At 40.0% G+C, this 16,599-nt stretch overlaps 1 protein-coding gene across 1 annotated transcript; it reads right to left on the minus strand.

Moving 5' to 3' along the window:
* Nucleotides 1-3,039: 3,039 nt before the first annotated feature.
* Nucleotides 3,040-16,205, minus strand: katnal1 (katanin p60 subunit A-like 1). The gene is made up of 11 exons (XM_053328655.1): nt 16,139-16,205; nt 15,403-15,576; nt 14,131-14,291; nt 12,871-13,039; nt 11,852-11,979; nt 11,644-11,749; nt 7,775-7,933; nt 7,530-7,656; nt 7,245-7,379; nt 6,852-6,978; nt 3,040-4,680 (listed from the first exon to the last, which is right to left on the minus strand). Exons 1-11 carry the CDS (start codon nt 16,142-16,144, stop codon nt 4,482-4,484), a joined length of 1,491 nt encoding a protein of 496 aa, XP_053184630.1. The 5' UTR covers nt 16,145-16,205; the 3' UTR covers nt 3,040-4,481.
* Nucleotides 16,206-16,599: the final 394 nt, after the last annotated feature.

Here is a 16,599-nt window from a genome sequence, read left to right on the forward strand (position 1 = left end):
TTCATCTTCAGTCACACTTTTAATTTGTACTAGTAATACACCACATCTTAACTGTGCACACTGCATGACTGACTTCAGAAATTAAAATCATATTTAGAAATGAAATTACATTGAACATATTTTCCCTTTTCTCTTTTAAACTTTCTTAAATAAATAATAAGTTCTCAATTTTGGCCTAAGCTAGATTCTCCTGCTTGTGTATCTTGTGTATCTTTAGCCCTGGACTTGATATTTAAGCTTCCACCTCCACATATTTTGCTTGTTGGAAATCATTTTCAAATTCACACTGTTTGAGTGAATACAATAATTTGAATTCACCTTCGACAAACAATCAAATATTTAACTACCCACCCTGTTACTTCTATTTATCTGCAAACTCAAGAGCACATAAGTACAGACAAATAGTAAAACAATGACACAGCTACCACTGTAGATTATTAAAGCATGTTTGATTGACCATTAACCACTGTTTCATAGATCTGGAGAGAGAGATGTCGTGTCTTAGTTTGGTGGATATAGTCTTCTGGGTATTTTAGGCTACAAGAATGGTGTTAAGAGTGGTTTTTTTACTGCTCTCAAATATAAAAATGTATCTAATTTGACCTGAACATTATGTAAGGGTTAATCGTTGAAGCAGTTTTCAAGCACAAATGCCAAACGTTCTCTAGTTCAAGCTTCTTAATTGTGTAGATATTCTGCTAGTCCTTGTCTTGGTTTCACAGAGTTAAATAAAACTATGTCAATGGGGATCTAAGATCTTTAAGAAATTGTGATGGACATTTTTCACTCTTTTCTGTCATTGTACAGAGCAGTGACTAATCGATTGATTGAGCAAATAATCATCAGATAAATGAATAAAAGCAACAATCACTAGGAATCCTAATATGAGTCATGACTTGTCAATATTCATAATAGAAAAAGTCTGATCCCATTCATTCATTCGAGTATTCTTTCAATACACTTATCAATTTATGAAAGATTGAATTAAAGATTGAATTCTTCTTTTTTGACCAAACATGTTTCACCAGCTGCACTTTCAGAAAGGTGTAATCTTTGCTCGCTATCCAGAAGGACTGTCTTTTATTCATGAGGATGAAAAGATATTCAAACGAGCTCACGCTGAGCCAAAACCCTCCTGACTACTAAAGGTCAAGTTCATGTGAGGACTTTTCTTCTTTTTTTTTGTTTTTAAAGTTGTGTAACTTTGTACAAAGTCCTAGTCATTTCAAACAGAGGAACAGGGGCTTCTTTTGGATCATTTTGCCTTTTGTGTCCCTTGTCTTCCCTTTCCATTGCAGGAAATGCTAATGCTGAGAATATACACACTATATGTGAGTGCAGTGGGATCAATAATAGACATCACATGATCCGGTATGATTTGAAACGCTGTGTCCAGAGAGCGCAGTGTGAGCTACACTCACACAGTGCTCTCTGGTCTCAATCATCCACACACAGCATCAGTCGCGGTACATTTTCTCCTTACTTCTCTGTAATCTATCATCCACACTCCAGACATCCTGAACACAGCGACAGGACAAATATGAGAATGAAAATCGAATGCTTTATTGTGTTCAGACGAGCCGATTCTCACATCCTTCGAGCCCCCTCAGCAGTAGACGCAATACATTCAAACAGGAGAAAAGGCTGTGTTACTATGAGCCCGTTGCTGTGCTACAAAGATATGTTGAAATGCTTAGCGCTTAAGGTTTTATCACACGATGAAGGAAATTCAGAGTGGGTGTGTTACTGTATATTATGAGGAAGAATCAGAGAGGTTTTAGGGAATGTTTTGGATTTAAAACAGTTAAAATGATACAAAGATTCATCAATGGACAAACAGTGAAGAGGAGTGAATGTTTAGAGAAACAGCATATACAAAAATGTCAAATATAGGCCAATGTAAAGATGACTATGACCATAAAATATCAAGTGTTTCAGTGTTACAGAAAAGACTAAAGAAAAACAATAATGTAAACTAAGACGTAGTGCAAATTCTTTACAATCACCTTCATGAGAAGTAAAGGGAGCATGGCCTATTTTGTCTTAATAATGCTGCTTTCATGTGTTTCAAATGTGCACAGACAAATCTTTGCATTTTAGATTTCACTTCTCAATGTTGTTCCTACATAAACTGCCACAGATCTAAAATTTGAGGAGGGCTGGAGTTAAGTCAGTGTCGTGTTTTCAATCAATAAAGCACTGTGGGATGTTTCTTATGCACACATCAACAATCAGTTGCACAGTGGTTGGCATGTGAAATGAACAGAGCTCTCTAATTTTATTCATTTTAGTGAATGTTAAAAAGCATCCTGCTTGTAAAATCTCTGAATGGACTATGACCACGAGGCAAGTCAGCTTACGCCATAGCTGACATCACAGGTTTAATATTTCAATAGCGTGACAAAACAATCCAAAGTCAAGGTCCACCGATTAGCTTTTTGCGAGGCTTTCCACTGTATCGCACAGTATTCATCAGCAGACGGAGCTTGCTTGGTTGTCAAGGAGATGGATGGGATGAAATGCAAACCCTGTAGATGTATTGTCATCCATAGCACCTTTAGGATTTCTTGTTTGTGCTGGATTAGCAAGTGAAGCATGAGTATTCATTCCAAGTTCACACGCCAACAGATCCATCTCCATGACAACCGAGCGAACTCAATCTCTTGATGGCTGACAGCTTCCAAGGAAAAGCTGAGTCAACCGACTACTTCCAAGAATTAATTTCCATACTCAGTATTTCAGCTAATTCTGTTGAGCTATAGTATGAACTGTGATTAAAAAGATTTTAGTACAGGAACTATAATGCACTTAACTTACTGGGAAACTGTGACACACACTGAGTGGAGCTTTTAGTAGTTAATTATTTCCCTTATATGTGCTGCCTTGAGAGCTTGAGGCAGTGTAAGAAAACACAGAGAAATACAGGTAAAAACAAACATCCACAGGGTACGGACTGAGTCAGTGCACTGATCTTATTACTTACTGTCTCCCTCCTAAGGAAGGACTTTAAATGCTGTGAATACAGAAGAGTGTTTGAATTGGCTTTAGATCCACTGAGCTACTGACTCAGCTTGGAGTGATTTAATGTAAAAGATCACATAAAATACAGGGACCATTTCGTAGGTGAGAATTAACTGTATCCTTTCATTTAAAAAAAAAAAAAAAAAAAAATCAACGGGTCAAGCTTTTTTAATCTCAACTCTTTGTCTCAACACAACTAAAACTAAACAAATATTAAAACCGATGAATAATACATACACAAACACATAATCAGACACTATATAACGTAGACATCATGGTTTTTCAAGTGTGTTCAGTCAGTAGTAAGTATGAGGGCTCCACGGGGAAATACATTAAAAGTGCTAAAACATACAGTTCTTTAAGACGAAGGGCCTCAAGCAAGAACAATTCACTCATTCTTTAATGGTATGAGTGATTTAAGATTATTATTCCACCTGTAACTAACAACTGAAATTAACTTTTTTTTTTAAATGTCATATTCTGTTCACCACATCATTGTTGTGGCTTACAGTCTTTATGCAGGTCGCTACCCAGGTGAGTGTCCTTTGATGCACCCGACAGAGTATCATAACCTGTAAATCTGTCATCCATCTCCATGACTGTCATGTAAGTCAGGTTTTAGCATCTCGCTTCATGTCAAACTATTCCATCTTTGTTTCTGTCACCGCAGAGCAGTGCTCGATGATATGAGCATCAAATGTGTTTGGCAGCTGTAATAATATTTTGGAATTGTTTCGGGTCCTATAGAACAACTACTGATGCAGCTAAGTTTGTTATTATTTCTGACAGCGGGATTTAAAACTCCATGGTGTGAAGCAATTACTCTGTTGGCATTTTTTAACTGAAACTTGCCCCCAAAATATCTCAGTTTATGGGTGTCGATTAGGCTGAAGATCAAATCTCATGTACGCTCAATTACTTGTAAACAGCTGGTGGTCATTAAGTTGAAATGAGCAATTTACAATACAGTGCAGTTTGGTGAATCTGACTAGGAACACTCGTATGAGCAAAACTCACAGGAAGAGAAAAACATTTATGATAAGAATTCGTTCTTGCATGAGGCCCAATATGTAAGTAAAACTAGTATGCATTCCCTGGCCTATTTATGTGTGTTAGGCTACTTTTTACATTAAAAGTTCCCCCGTGTGAGAGAAGTTCACCCCACTCTTCCTCAAGTCACTCAGCAGCTGGATCTGGTCTTTACACAGACAATCAAGTCAAAGCAACAAGGGAAGGGAATGTGAACGGGAAGGAGTGAAGTCTTCATTATGCTCAATCAAAGGCACGATCTCCTGATGTGAACTTGAGCCCCTGTATTACCTGCATCCCTGATGTGCCGCCTGGTTCACGCACAGCTCTGTGACATGCACCACCTTCCTCTTCAAGGCTTTCATCATTGTCAAAGCTGCGAGTGCTTCTTTAAAAGTTCTGGTCCCTCTGAGTCTAAATGGTATCTGTCTCTATACTGACCCAAACTCAGACATCCAGGCTTCGTATTTTTCCAGGTCGGCAGCAGACACAGACTTGGAGATCTTTTTGAGTGTGAGGGTGAAGTCCTCCATCGTCACGGGCATCTGCAGCTCGTCTTTGGACAGAGCTCGGATCTCCTCGGGGCTCAGGCCTTGGATACGACGACGCATGGCCATCATGGATGCATCCCTGATGTAAAGACAGAAACAGAGATAGACAAGAGGGGGGAAAACTTGTTACTTATCTCTATAGCATTCAAATATACTTCACATTGTATTTAAACTGTTTTGAATTCTGTATTCAAAGTGTTTCTCTCCTGTCAAAAAGGATGGCGTCTTAGTTGTGATCACTAAGCGGCAAATGACTGAAGTACTGCAGGCTAGAGGCTGTGTGTGGGTGCTGCTCACACACATCCAAGGTTAATAAAACAATGCAAGCTGTAAAAGAGCAACATAACATACCTGCCATGCCCACGCCAAGGACAGAATGACTAAGACAATGACTGAAACTGCGATTCGAAACAGTGTTCATGGTTCAACACATATTCTTCTGATGATCAGAGTTCACAATAATCACTGTTGCCATCTGTTTTTTTGTATTCTGGATCTGAATGTGTATCAATAACTATTCTACTTCACTATTTTAAAGACCTATCTGAATCCGTGTTTGTGTATCCCAAGAGTGTATGTGAGCCAAGTCACCAAAACAATCCTGACTGTGTTTGGAGAAACAGGAACAGTATTGATGAGAACACTCTGTTAGTTTCAAGGGAGAAAAACATTTAAGAACAACAACTGTCAGTGAGAGATGAAGAAAAGCTTCTTCGTGAAGAATATACACTGATGATCTAACCAATCATTTGAATGCAGGCAGGTGCAGACATTTTTTAATTTGATTTTAGGTTAAAACAAGTCATCTCTTTTACTCTCTTCTGGTCTGAATCTGTGTGGATTTAATAAAGTAATACTTGATAAAGAACATGGTTTATAGTGCAGGACGTTGACAGAAAACACAAAAACATGACAATAAACTGACTTACAACCTGCTTTTTGATCATTTTTTGTCTGCTCAGTAAGTTTCCCACATATATAATACTGAAACGACAAAAATAACCCCCCACCCCTGCCAAAATCATCTCATGGCCACTTCTTACTCACAATGTCTACCCACATCTAAAAATAAAAAGAAGCAGAAGACACATTTTTCTCAATACTAAAATTTCTGATTTAGTATGCAATCTCAAACTGAGTGTAACAGACACAAGTAACTTTATCTAAGAGAGAAAATGTCTCTGCATGTCCATGAATCTGGATGTGTGTTCCTCGAGCTTTTACTGTATCTGATTCAACTTCAATATCCACTACTATGCCAGCCTCCAGAGCGAAAGAGAGAATTCATAACTGGTGAAGTTTTTATTTTTCGGTCATACAGCAGGTCCCAGAAAAAGCATTTTACTACTGATCAGATGACTGTCCTTACACAGGGCGGTCATGCCTGTAAGCTCCACATTGTTAATGAAACAGATACTGTACACTGCCAAATGCAAATACTCCAAAAAAACAATCTGTGGCTTACACATGCACAAAAGACAAACTGTCTATGGTTGCTCTCATAATTTCAACATGATTTAAATGGCTGTTACTCACCTTCTGCAGCTATATGTATTCAAACTAAAATACAATTGGTATATAAGGTCTATAGTCAGACTTCATTTATTTACATTGTATGTACTGCATATACCAGCCTGTAGTATTTCCACTTATGATTTACACAGCTCAGCAGTGATGTGAGCAAAAGCTGGCAGCATGATCAGAAAAAATACAAAAAAGATATGATAGCATTAACTAGAGGGCAGATGTATTTACAAGTGAAAAACATCCAGGTAAGGAAAAGCAAACACATACTTATATTTAAAGAGTTCAATTCAGACCAGTCACTAGGGCTGAGACATTCCAGCTCAGTTTTTTGCCTCTCTGCACATATGACGCCATCTCATGGAGTGGTGGAAATCATTTTACACTCTCTCTTTCTTCATGTTTCACAAATAAATGGAGTTGGATTTGGTTATCATTCAAGTCAAACTAAATATTGTATGGATTCAGATTAATTTATTTTGAATTGCTCCAATAGAGATGTTTAGTGTTATAAGTGCCAAAAACATGCTTGTGCAAAACAAAGTCATTTTCAGGAAAGGCACATTGCTTTTAGATCTGTGTAACATATTAATGTTACTGTGCTGAAGGCAGCTTAAAAACATGGCAGGGTAACCCAGAGCAGAGATTACATTCAAATAAACGGATCTAGCCTGTTTGTGGTTCTTTGTCTCTTTTAAGAATAAAAGTATAAAAACACACACACACCTGCAGACGTTGGTGATGTCCGCTCCTGAGTAACCCTCAATCTTCTCAGCGATGAGGTCCAGGTCCACGTCAGCAGCCACCTCCACCTCCCTCAGGTTGATTTTTAGAAGCTCTACACGACCCACAGCTACACACACACAAAAAAAACCCAGCATTCAGCAGATATTAGGATGACTAATCTAATCATCAGTTTAAGATGAATGGGTACTCATTTACTATAAATACATTACGTGAGTAAATCAAATGCTATTGACTCGGTAAATTAACAATCAATATTAATTACTTTAGCTTAGGTTAAGTGTTTTGAGTTGAGGAGTGCAGCATCTATCAGACCACTACAGACACTGTGGTTCAGTGGTTTGTTATGCTGTCAGTCTGTAGGTGAGAAGTCACCTGTCGGCAGGGGGATGTAGATACGCTTCTCCAGCCGTCGCCGTAACGCCTCATCAATATCCCACGGAAAGTTGGTGGCAGCGAGGACCATCACCATCTTAGAAGGATCATCATTATCCATGGCTCCCCCGACACCTGCTCGCAAAACACACAGACACATAAAATAAAATAAGAACAAGCATATTACAAATCAATGTGAAATTTTATCTTGGAATCTGTAATCACTTTCATATCGACTACTCTATTAGCATCCCCTTAACCTCCTCACTCCTGCGTACCACTTACCGTCCATCTGAACCAGAAGTTCTGATTTGACCCTACGGCTTGCCTCATGTTCATCAGATGTTCCTCTTCTGCCACAGATGGAATCAATCTCATCTATGAAGATGGTTGTTGGTGCATAGAACCGGGCCTAATGAGACAAAAACTGTGGTTTCACCTGTTCTCTGGCTTGTGTCAATATATTTAGATTTTCACTTTGGCATAGTGAGGTTTTGCTAAACAGGCCACATACATGTATGTACTCTTACCATTTCAAACAGCAGACGGACAAGTTTTTCAGACTCGCCCCTATATTTGGAGGTGAGGGTGGAGGAGGACACATTGAAGAAAGTAGTCCCACATTCTGTAGCCACAGCTTTGGCTAACATGGTTTTCCCTGTCCCTGGAGGGCCGACCATTAACACACCCTGAGACAAAATAATACACACAGATGAAGATTAGCACTGACTAGAAACACAGAGGCTATGAGAACCAGACATACACAATACTGGCATAAACTTCAAACTATCTGCTGCTGCTAAATGCTATCAGACAATTGTGCATTTACTTCAGCACCCCAGCAAAATAGGCAAACACATCTGCTGTAGAAGTGTCTTTGGGAGAAGGGTGAGAGGTGCAAGGAGGCTGAGTGGATCATAAATTGAAGTCCACATTGATAGCAAACATTAAAATATCAGAGCCTGTGCACCATTGGACTTCAAGACAAAATATTGTGATTCAAGTCAAAATCATTGAATTCCTTTGACCTCTCTTCTTCTGGGACCGAGGCCAACAGCTTACCAGTTACTTAGTACACTTGGTTAAATTAAACCCTCTAGCGGCACATACGGCAGTCCTTAACCATGGCAACAGCCTCAGGCTCTGCTGCCACAGCCATCAAACATCAACAATTTTTAATACAGTCTACCGTGTTTGGAAATGACTTGCTTTGGTTGTCCTCTGCTATCCTCCTTAATCCAAATGTTGCACAGATGGGCGAGGACATGCCACCAAACAGATATACAACCATCTTGCACTCTTCAAGGCTTTCTGTTGGATCTCCCTGAGGCCACCAAAAAAACGTAAAAGATTGGTATCTTCATCTGGAACCCTAACGTGATTAAACATTGCCTCAGTCTCAGCTGTCATTGCAAATTCGCCATGCTGGGAACATGTGAGCACTACTACAAGGAAGTTAGCTGGGTCTGGACCCTGTAGCAGTATGTATTTTGGTGACGCGCCTTGAAATGGGGCCACACAGTCAAACACCACAACGCACCTTCTTCTTGCAAGGATGGTACACCCCATGGGGAGGGATATACCAAACCTACCATCTTGCTCATCACATTGAAGATCAGATACATTCACTGCATAGCCTTTCTTTATTATGTCACTGATGAAGGCCTTGTGCTCCTCGTGGACCTCTGGTGAATTTCCTCCTGAGATTAAATGCACATTGTTCCGCCAGTCTTTTGTTATCTGGCATAGACAGACTCTCCATTAACAGAAAGGTAGGTGTAGGTGTAGTAGGGACCATTGATGTTACACACTGAGCGATTCACCTTGTTCATGAAGTGGCTGTCCTCATGAGACATTTCCAACTTGTCATTACAGCTCCTTTCTTGTAAGTCTTGGCTGTACCGTTATCTTGTTAATCCCTCTGTGTCCTGTAGTGAGATTCTGTTGACAGTAACTCTTTGTTGCACATCTGTCTCTGATCAGGCATCTTTTATTTCTCTGAGGGGGCTGTTTAATACTCAGCCAAGAGTGCTTCACAGCATATGGTCCACTGTCCTGGCTGTTTATCACTTTCCAGGACTCCACAGCTCTGTATGCGTTGTTCCCCATCAACAGTCCTTCATCAGTACTGATGTACAGCAGTTTAACATCTTGCCAGTTATCCAACTCTTTCTGCAGAGGAATGTTAGTTTTTCTCTCCTATACGTCTTTCTGTGTGAACACTTTTGGCAGATCAATAAAAGTGCACTCCTCTAAACCACTCACTTTCAAGTCAGTCAACAAGAGAGTGTCGACAAATCCTCTTCAATTCATGGTAGACAGAAAGATTTTTGTTTTACTGCCTGTTAGATTTCGTTGTCTGGCTAAATCTTCCGGACTTTTCTTTGACTTGACTCAAACAGGTACTATGGTGAGGATGCTGTCACCAACTCTGGCCCCTGTAGGTGTACAGTTTTCCTTGTGGACCAAAGCAAGAGCACTGGACAAGTCCTTGCTGAGATGTCCTGCTGAAACAAAGCCCTGACTTCCTCAAAAACTCAACTCTGTCCTTGTGAGGTTCATCTCTGTTAAACCCCTGTATATCAGCTTTCAAATACAATCAGAGCACTGTAAGCTGTCCACCAGAGGAGCAGCAATTAGGTTTATTTATAGGAATGAACTGCTGCAAACTCTGTGCGTCACTGATATCCATCTGAGATGAAAATGCAAGAATGCACAGCATTTAGGTCCACAGGGCTGATAAACAGAGACAGCAGGGTTAGAGTACGATCTGATTTACACACGTGTAATCACGTATATCACTGCATTTCTTTATATAACTGCTAAATCTACTTTTGTACCTGAGTGTGTGTGTGTCTACAGCATACACATAGAAAGTAAATGCTTAAAAAAGCTTATTCATGATTTTTCAGAGCACTTTTTCATCATAGTAATGGGGAGTTTATTGTAATTAGTCCTGACATCAGCAGTTCTAGTATAAATAATTAAAATAAGCTATTCCGGCTGTGTTGGAAACTAAAAGCTATTGATGATGACTTGTTGCCATTTTCTTGATACAGCAGAAGTTACTAGGTTGCGGATGTTGTGATCACTGCCAGTCGTTATTACAGTGCCGCAGTGCTAGTTCATTGCCAATTCCTGGAAGCTTGACAGAGAGCTAAAGCCAAAAAAGCAATACTGATTTGTGTGTGTTTAATGTAAATGTCAGAGCTGTACTTAATGAGAAGGAATATGCGGACAAAAATAAGCATTCTGCATCATCACCCAATGTGCACAAGATGCAATCTGATATGAAAATATGAGAGGCTGGTATTATTGAGCTAACCATGCATGCAAATTAACTGCCTTCAGCAAAACTGTTTGTCTCCCGCTAGCACGTTAAGTTTCAGTTTACTTTCTCACTTTCCTCGTTCACCACCTGCAACCATCTTGTTGTGTGATCAGTTACATTTTGTTTAAATGTCAATAACGTTAAACAGAAAGAACTACGCTGAATCAAATCCTCTTTTATAAACATTAAGGCCATCACTATCAATGCCACTTTGATGTCTGACATTTCTGCATCTGGTGTGAATCTGTTGCTATGGAGACAGCCATAGCCATGAGAGAATCTGGGACATGAACATAACATTTTGTATATAATTTTAGTCCCTTCTGCCTCAAAATCCATATATGCTAACACGTCTTATTCCCTGCAGGATGGTGCGCACAGATTTTCAATAGATGCTGGTGGAATTGAACAAAATCTCAGCAAGAGCAAGTGGGAGAGACAATGTATCAAAATGTCACCTGTAATGAAAAAACGATACCATGCTACCATGTTCCACAAAAAACATCTCCTTTTCATATAACTAATATGAACCCTTCATTTGATCCCATTTTTGGTTATCTGGAAAAAGGCCCCTGAATCTACATAAAGTGAGTGAATAGTTCAATTATTTATGTGAACATCAGACAAATGAAAAGCACTGTTGCTGATGTAGAAACTGACTAAGGATTGACCCTCACATGATGGCCCTGAGGGGAAGAGGCCTCACATGATCAAGTTCACCCTGGTAAAAAGGAAAATAAACTCTGACTGGTCATTCAGCAGAGTCATACTGACACAGAGTCATATTGCTGAGCAAGTCCTTAAACTCCTTAAACTAAAGATGTTGATGATACAAGTTGTGTTTATATTTGAGCAGAGCATAAGCCAGCTTGCACCAGCTCCTGTATGTTAAAAGGCCAGCAGCTAAGCAGATTCAAAATGACTTATACCAATCTAAGCTGCTCTCTGCTGAAAACATTTCTCTACTGATTTCTCAGTCGTTTAAAAAACAACAACATACTAACAAAATATCCTGCCCAGAGTGTGTATGGAAGCACATTTGTGGGCGTGTAGGTGAAAAACGTGTACCTTCCAGGGGCGACGAATTCCCTTGAAGAAGTCAGGCATCCACATCGGCAACACCACTGCTTCTCTCAGCAGCTTCTTAGCGTCTTCCAGATCAGCAATGTCATCCCTACAGGTCGCCCGGAGAATTCAGTCAGCAGTGCAATGGAAAAAACAGCCCTGGTAGCAAAATATATAAAGCAGTAGTAGCAGTCCATGCATGCTTTCATACCAGTGTATGTTAGGGTTACGGGACACAATATCTCTCTCCAATGAGTCCACCAGGTCGCTGTCATATCCCGTGCCGTCAAACTTCTTCTGCTCTACCTCACCGGGTGTGTCTCCAACCCCTTTCTTTCCCTGATGAAGCAAAAAGGATGAAAGCAGATTAATAAAGGTTTTGACCAGAGCAATTGCGAGCACAGAGTTGTTACAGATCACTAATATTGATTCACACAAAATAATTGCTGGTGGTTAGAACACCAGGAATAGATCGACTTATTAGTTTTGGACCTTCCTAGGGCTGTGCGATATAATGTTATATATTGTGTGACAAGAGAAAAACATCTACTGTTTCGTATTTTGTCGTCTTGCCTTTTTACGACAAACTTTTTATTGCACTTCCAGTAATGTAACAAGTTTAATTCTCAACTCTCCACTGCTGCCTGTCTCTTTGCTGCTGCACAGTGAGGACACGGTCCCACCCACACTGAGAAAGAGCAGAGAAGCAGCAAGACGTCAACTATAAAGGACTGCAAAACTATCAATTATTTTATAGTTTTTTATTTTTATATATGTTATTTCCAAATTTATGTGCACTCGTTTCATTTCAGCTCAGTGTTAAGAATCTCTGCTGTGTTTTGCCGTCTTTACTGGTGACGTTATTCTCCTCTGCTCTCCATGGTTCACTGCAGGTGGAGCTGAGCCCTCTCTGTGTGTGTATGTGTGTACTGCACACACAGGAGAGACAGTGAACCAGGTGAAGTACTCAAGGTGTCGACAGCTCCATTCGTTATGTTACTGTAAGTGCAATAAAAGCTTCTGGAGTAAAAAACCCAAGCACAGTAATTTCATAGCTGCAAAGGATGGACAACGGGGGCAAATGGACCAACTATGTATTAATTGAATTAAAATGCACCATATCGGGATAGGTTTTGTTACCAGGATATGGACTTTTGGTGATATCGCCCAGCCCTAGAGTTTGCCAACCTATCTGTGAAACCCATCAGCAATCAACGGCTACTGTCACACCTTGTCATCTTTGGCTTTTGTGCCTCGGGCATCTCTGAAACCCGGCCGGTCTGGTTTAGGGTTAGCCTGACCACGCCCACCTGCCCCTGCCCCTCGATGCTGCAGACCAGGGGACTCCTTCCTCTGCTGCTTCACTGCACTGTTGGGACGCTTCACTGCAATGGGATTCCTACAGAGACAGACACACACACACACACAGACACACACACACACACACACGAATAAACCTATACCCACTGGTGAGACTAGGACCCACCTGCAGCCAAAAACATCAAAGCGACTCGCAATGAGGAAATGATTAATTCAGTGGTAATAACTAATAACACGGTTCTGTGTTTTATTCAAATCAAACCAGCTCTGTCAGTTCTCTGTTGAGGTATAGCTGGGCAAGAAAAAGAAAGAAAAGAAATCTATCATGGCTAGTGACACTGCACTGCAAGAGATGTAACTGATTATGCAAAATATGTCTCTGTAATTCAAAGTGCTTCCTTATAGCGCTATTTTGTTCCCTTAGACTTTCTGGGTAATATTAATTACAATACTCCTGCCCGTTTCTGTCATAACTGTCCTTCAGAAAGCAGAGAGGCACCCTTGATCACAGTGGAACCCTGAGCAGGTGTCTGAAATGAGGAATCCACACTGAGAAATGAATAAACACCCACACGCTGGAGGCTTGTTCGCGGTTCTTTTATTCCGCATAGCATAAATTAAAAGCTGGGGAACGAGGCAGCGGTGGACAGGTATCTTTTCAGCTCTCAGCACATATTATCATGCAGAATTTATGGATGGTTTCCATAACAATGGCTTTTTGGAGATTGTTGAAATGAAGAATCACCAATCAAAAATCGAATAGACTAGCTGTTGAGCCTGGGTTTGAATATGTGTGACATAATACAAAATAATAATGTCAATATGAGTAAAACCTTGAGATGGTCATCTTTCATTTCACCAAAATTTACTTGGATTAACGGCTTGTAAAACATAGGAATTGTTGGAGCTCAGCTTCTAAGCAAACATAGACATACCAATTGAGTTCAATAAAAAGATTTCTGAGTCAGTCTCTTTAAACTATAGAGTGACATTCTAAAATACACCAAATATATGTCAGCTTATGGTTTTAAACTCAAACATCACACAAAATATGTCTTTGCTAGCACAATCTATATCTGTAGGGAGAGTTGAAAAAAGCTGAATTAAGTTTTATTTCATTGTGGTTGACCCTGCATGGAGCACACAGCAGACAGAAACACACACACTTACCTGTGTTCTGCAGGGGTAGGTGGCGGCCATACTGATGGGTCCTCAGATCTCTCCTCTGATTGAGGAGCAAGGATGTCAAGTGGCTTCTCCGATTTAAAGCTCTCCAGTGTCCCCATGATACCTTTAACCTGCTCATACTCCTCAGTCAGTTCCTGTCTGACCTAATCACACACAGAAGAAGAGCCATGTATTTGCACGGCATCACAGAGCATCCAACTGAAAATACAGCAGGTGAATGTTGTTTTCTGTGCTAAAACAAGTACAGTAAAGCTTTAATATCCCCCAGGAGCAATATAAGGGGCATAAACATTTTTTTATCGCAATAATAAAACATAGATACACCGGTCAATGCAAACATCACTTCTGTCATTGTTACTTATCACCAAACCCATCTAGAGAAGCCAACGGGAAAATAATGAATAAAGGTTGTACCACTGTTGCATCCACAGCTCGTAACAGTCCAAATTACATTTTGTTGAAAAGCCAATAACTGATGGAATAAAATACCCCATAGAGCTGTTAGTGCCACCTCTGTGGACATAAAAACCTCCTGCAGGACCCTGACTGCATACAAGTGGAAAGCTCACTTTAAGTCCCTCAAAAACATGTTTTTCTTCGTGTTCCTACAGTTGGATGTTTGAGTTTCACTGTGCGGAATGATGTATATGCAGAGTTTGACACTAAAAGACTGTTTTCACATTAATCTACTGAAAATGGAAAGTTTCTCTTTAATCACTATTTAAGGGGTGGGCCTGATTTCTGACATCACAGCTTATTTGAAAATCAGTTGTGGTCCAATATTCAACTTACACAAGTGTGATATTGAAACCTGACGTCTCCGGTGCACATAACACAGTGGTATAGTTTTGTGGAAAAACTATATCAAGCACACATTACTGTTCCTAGCAGTGAATCTTTATATAGGTACATGTCTAGAGGGGACATTTCAATCAATTTACACCAGTGAATTTATGGCATGCAATTGCTATTTTAGGTTTTATTTTGCAGACTGATATTCCCAAACCAACATATAAAAGTAAATGACTCAATGAGTGAAATATGTCAAGAAATCTCGGGTTCCTCATGAAAGATAACTTTTGGTTTGCCCTTTTTATAAATAAAAATCAGTGTTGGCTCCACCAGGACACTTAAGTATTAAGTATTTACACAAGTATTTGTCCTAATGAAACGCAATCAATTCAATTTACTAATTATGAATGGCCTAAGAACTGATGAAGGAACATAGTATGGTGAGGGATTTGGGGAACTCACCTGTTGCCATTTGACTTTGAGTGCAGGGTCTCTGAGGGTCTGACAGTGCTTATGGATCTGTTGAATTACACCCTGGTAGTACACGATTGAGGAGTCGTAGTTCCCCAGTAAAGCATACTCACGGCCCTTCTTGGCGTTGTCACATATCTCTGCCAAATTCATGCTGAAAAACAGCTGAACAGTGAGAGGGGAGAGAAAACCAATCAAGTAACGACTTTGACTGAATAGTGAAACAATGAATAGCTGGCAGGTGTTTTGCCGCGTTTTAAAATTAATCCAGCCCACATTTATCGCGGTGTCCTTATTAAAGAGCCTATTCATTACAAGATGATGGTGCAGCTCCATTCAAGTTAGTTACCAATCAGATATAAAGAAGCTGCTACACCCGGCGAAGCAGGCTGGTTAAGCTAGCTCATGTCAGTGACTGTGATTTTAAATGAACGTGTTTACCGCAGACAGTTAACGCTACACCTGCCCGATTACATCAAAACCTTTGGCTCATTCAAATGAGCTTCTCTCCTTGACTACAAACCCTCTAATCTTTCCGATGTTAGCTTTTGCTAGCTTGCCTCTAGGCCACAAACAGAAAACAGCACGATTCGTGTGGCAATAAATAATGAAAACGCCTCCAATTAATCCCTCCAGCATGTGTAAATATTGCAGAATTGAAGTAACAAACGCTCGGACTATATAATATCCTTTACCTAATTATATTAGATGAAAATAATTATCATACCTGCATGAAAAGCACTTGTTGGTGCTGTTTTTTTGAGTCAGGGGTTCAGTATTCAGCCGAGTGTTACCATGGCCGCGGAGACGCCGCGTGAAGAATACAGACGGCTTGGCCACTGTGCTGCATTCATGTACTAGATATAAACTGGTAAATATGACAACTCATAGAAGACAGCACAGACCGAGGTCACAAGAAAAAAGCTTGAGTCATAAGACAAGTCTCGCTATTTTTTATTTTTGTGGCATATGATCTTGTGTTAAAATTAAATGTATAATCTTTTGTTTATTATATAACTCAAGCAGCTGCAAACAAAACGTAACTTCAAACAGAAAAGTGGCGACTTTACACGGTTTCCCCAACACACCATCCCGAGCTAACGTTATGCAATCGTCGGCCACTGGTCGGCAGTAAAACACATTAAGATTTAAAATGTAAACCAACACGGATGAGATCAAAAAGGACAT

This window comes from Scomber japonicus, chromosome 11 (assembly GCF_027409825.1).
Source record: "Scomber japonicus isolate fScoJap1 chromosome 11, fScoJap1.pri, whole genome shotgun sequence".
NCBI classification, from domain to species: domain Eukaryota; kingdom Metazoa; phylum Chordata; class Actinopteri; order Scombriformes; family Scombridae; genus Scomber; species Scomber japonicus.

Coding starts and splice junctions, on each gene's coding strand:
- katnal1 (XM_053328655.1), bottom strand. Junction 14,292..15,402: donor TCAAAGTCAAATGGCAACAG/GTGAGTTCCCCA, acceptor GTGTGTGATTAG/GTCAGACAGGAACTGACTGA. Junction 7,934..11,643: donor GAATTCGTCGCCCCTGGAAG/GTACACGTTTTT, acceptor ATTTTGTCTCAG/GGTGTGTTAATGGTCGGCCC.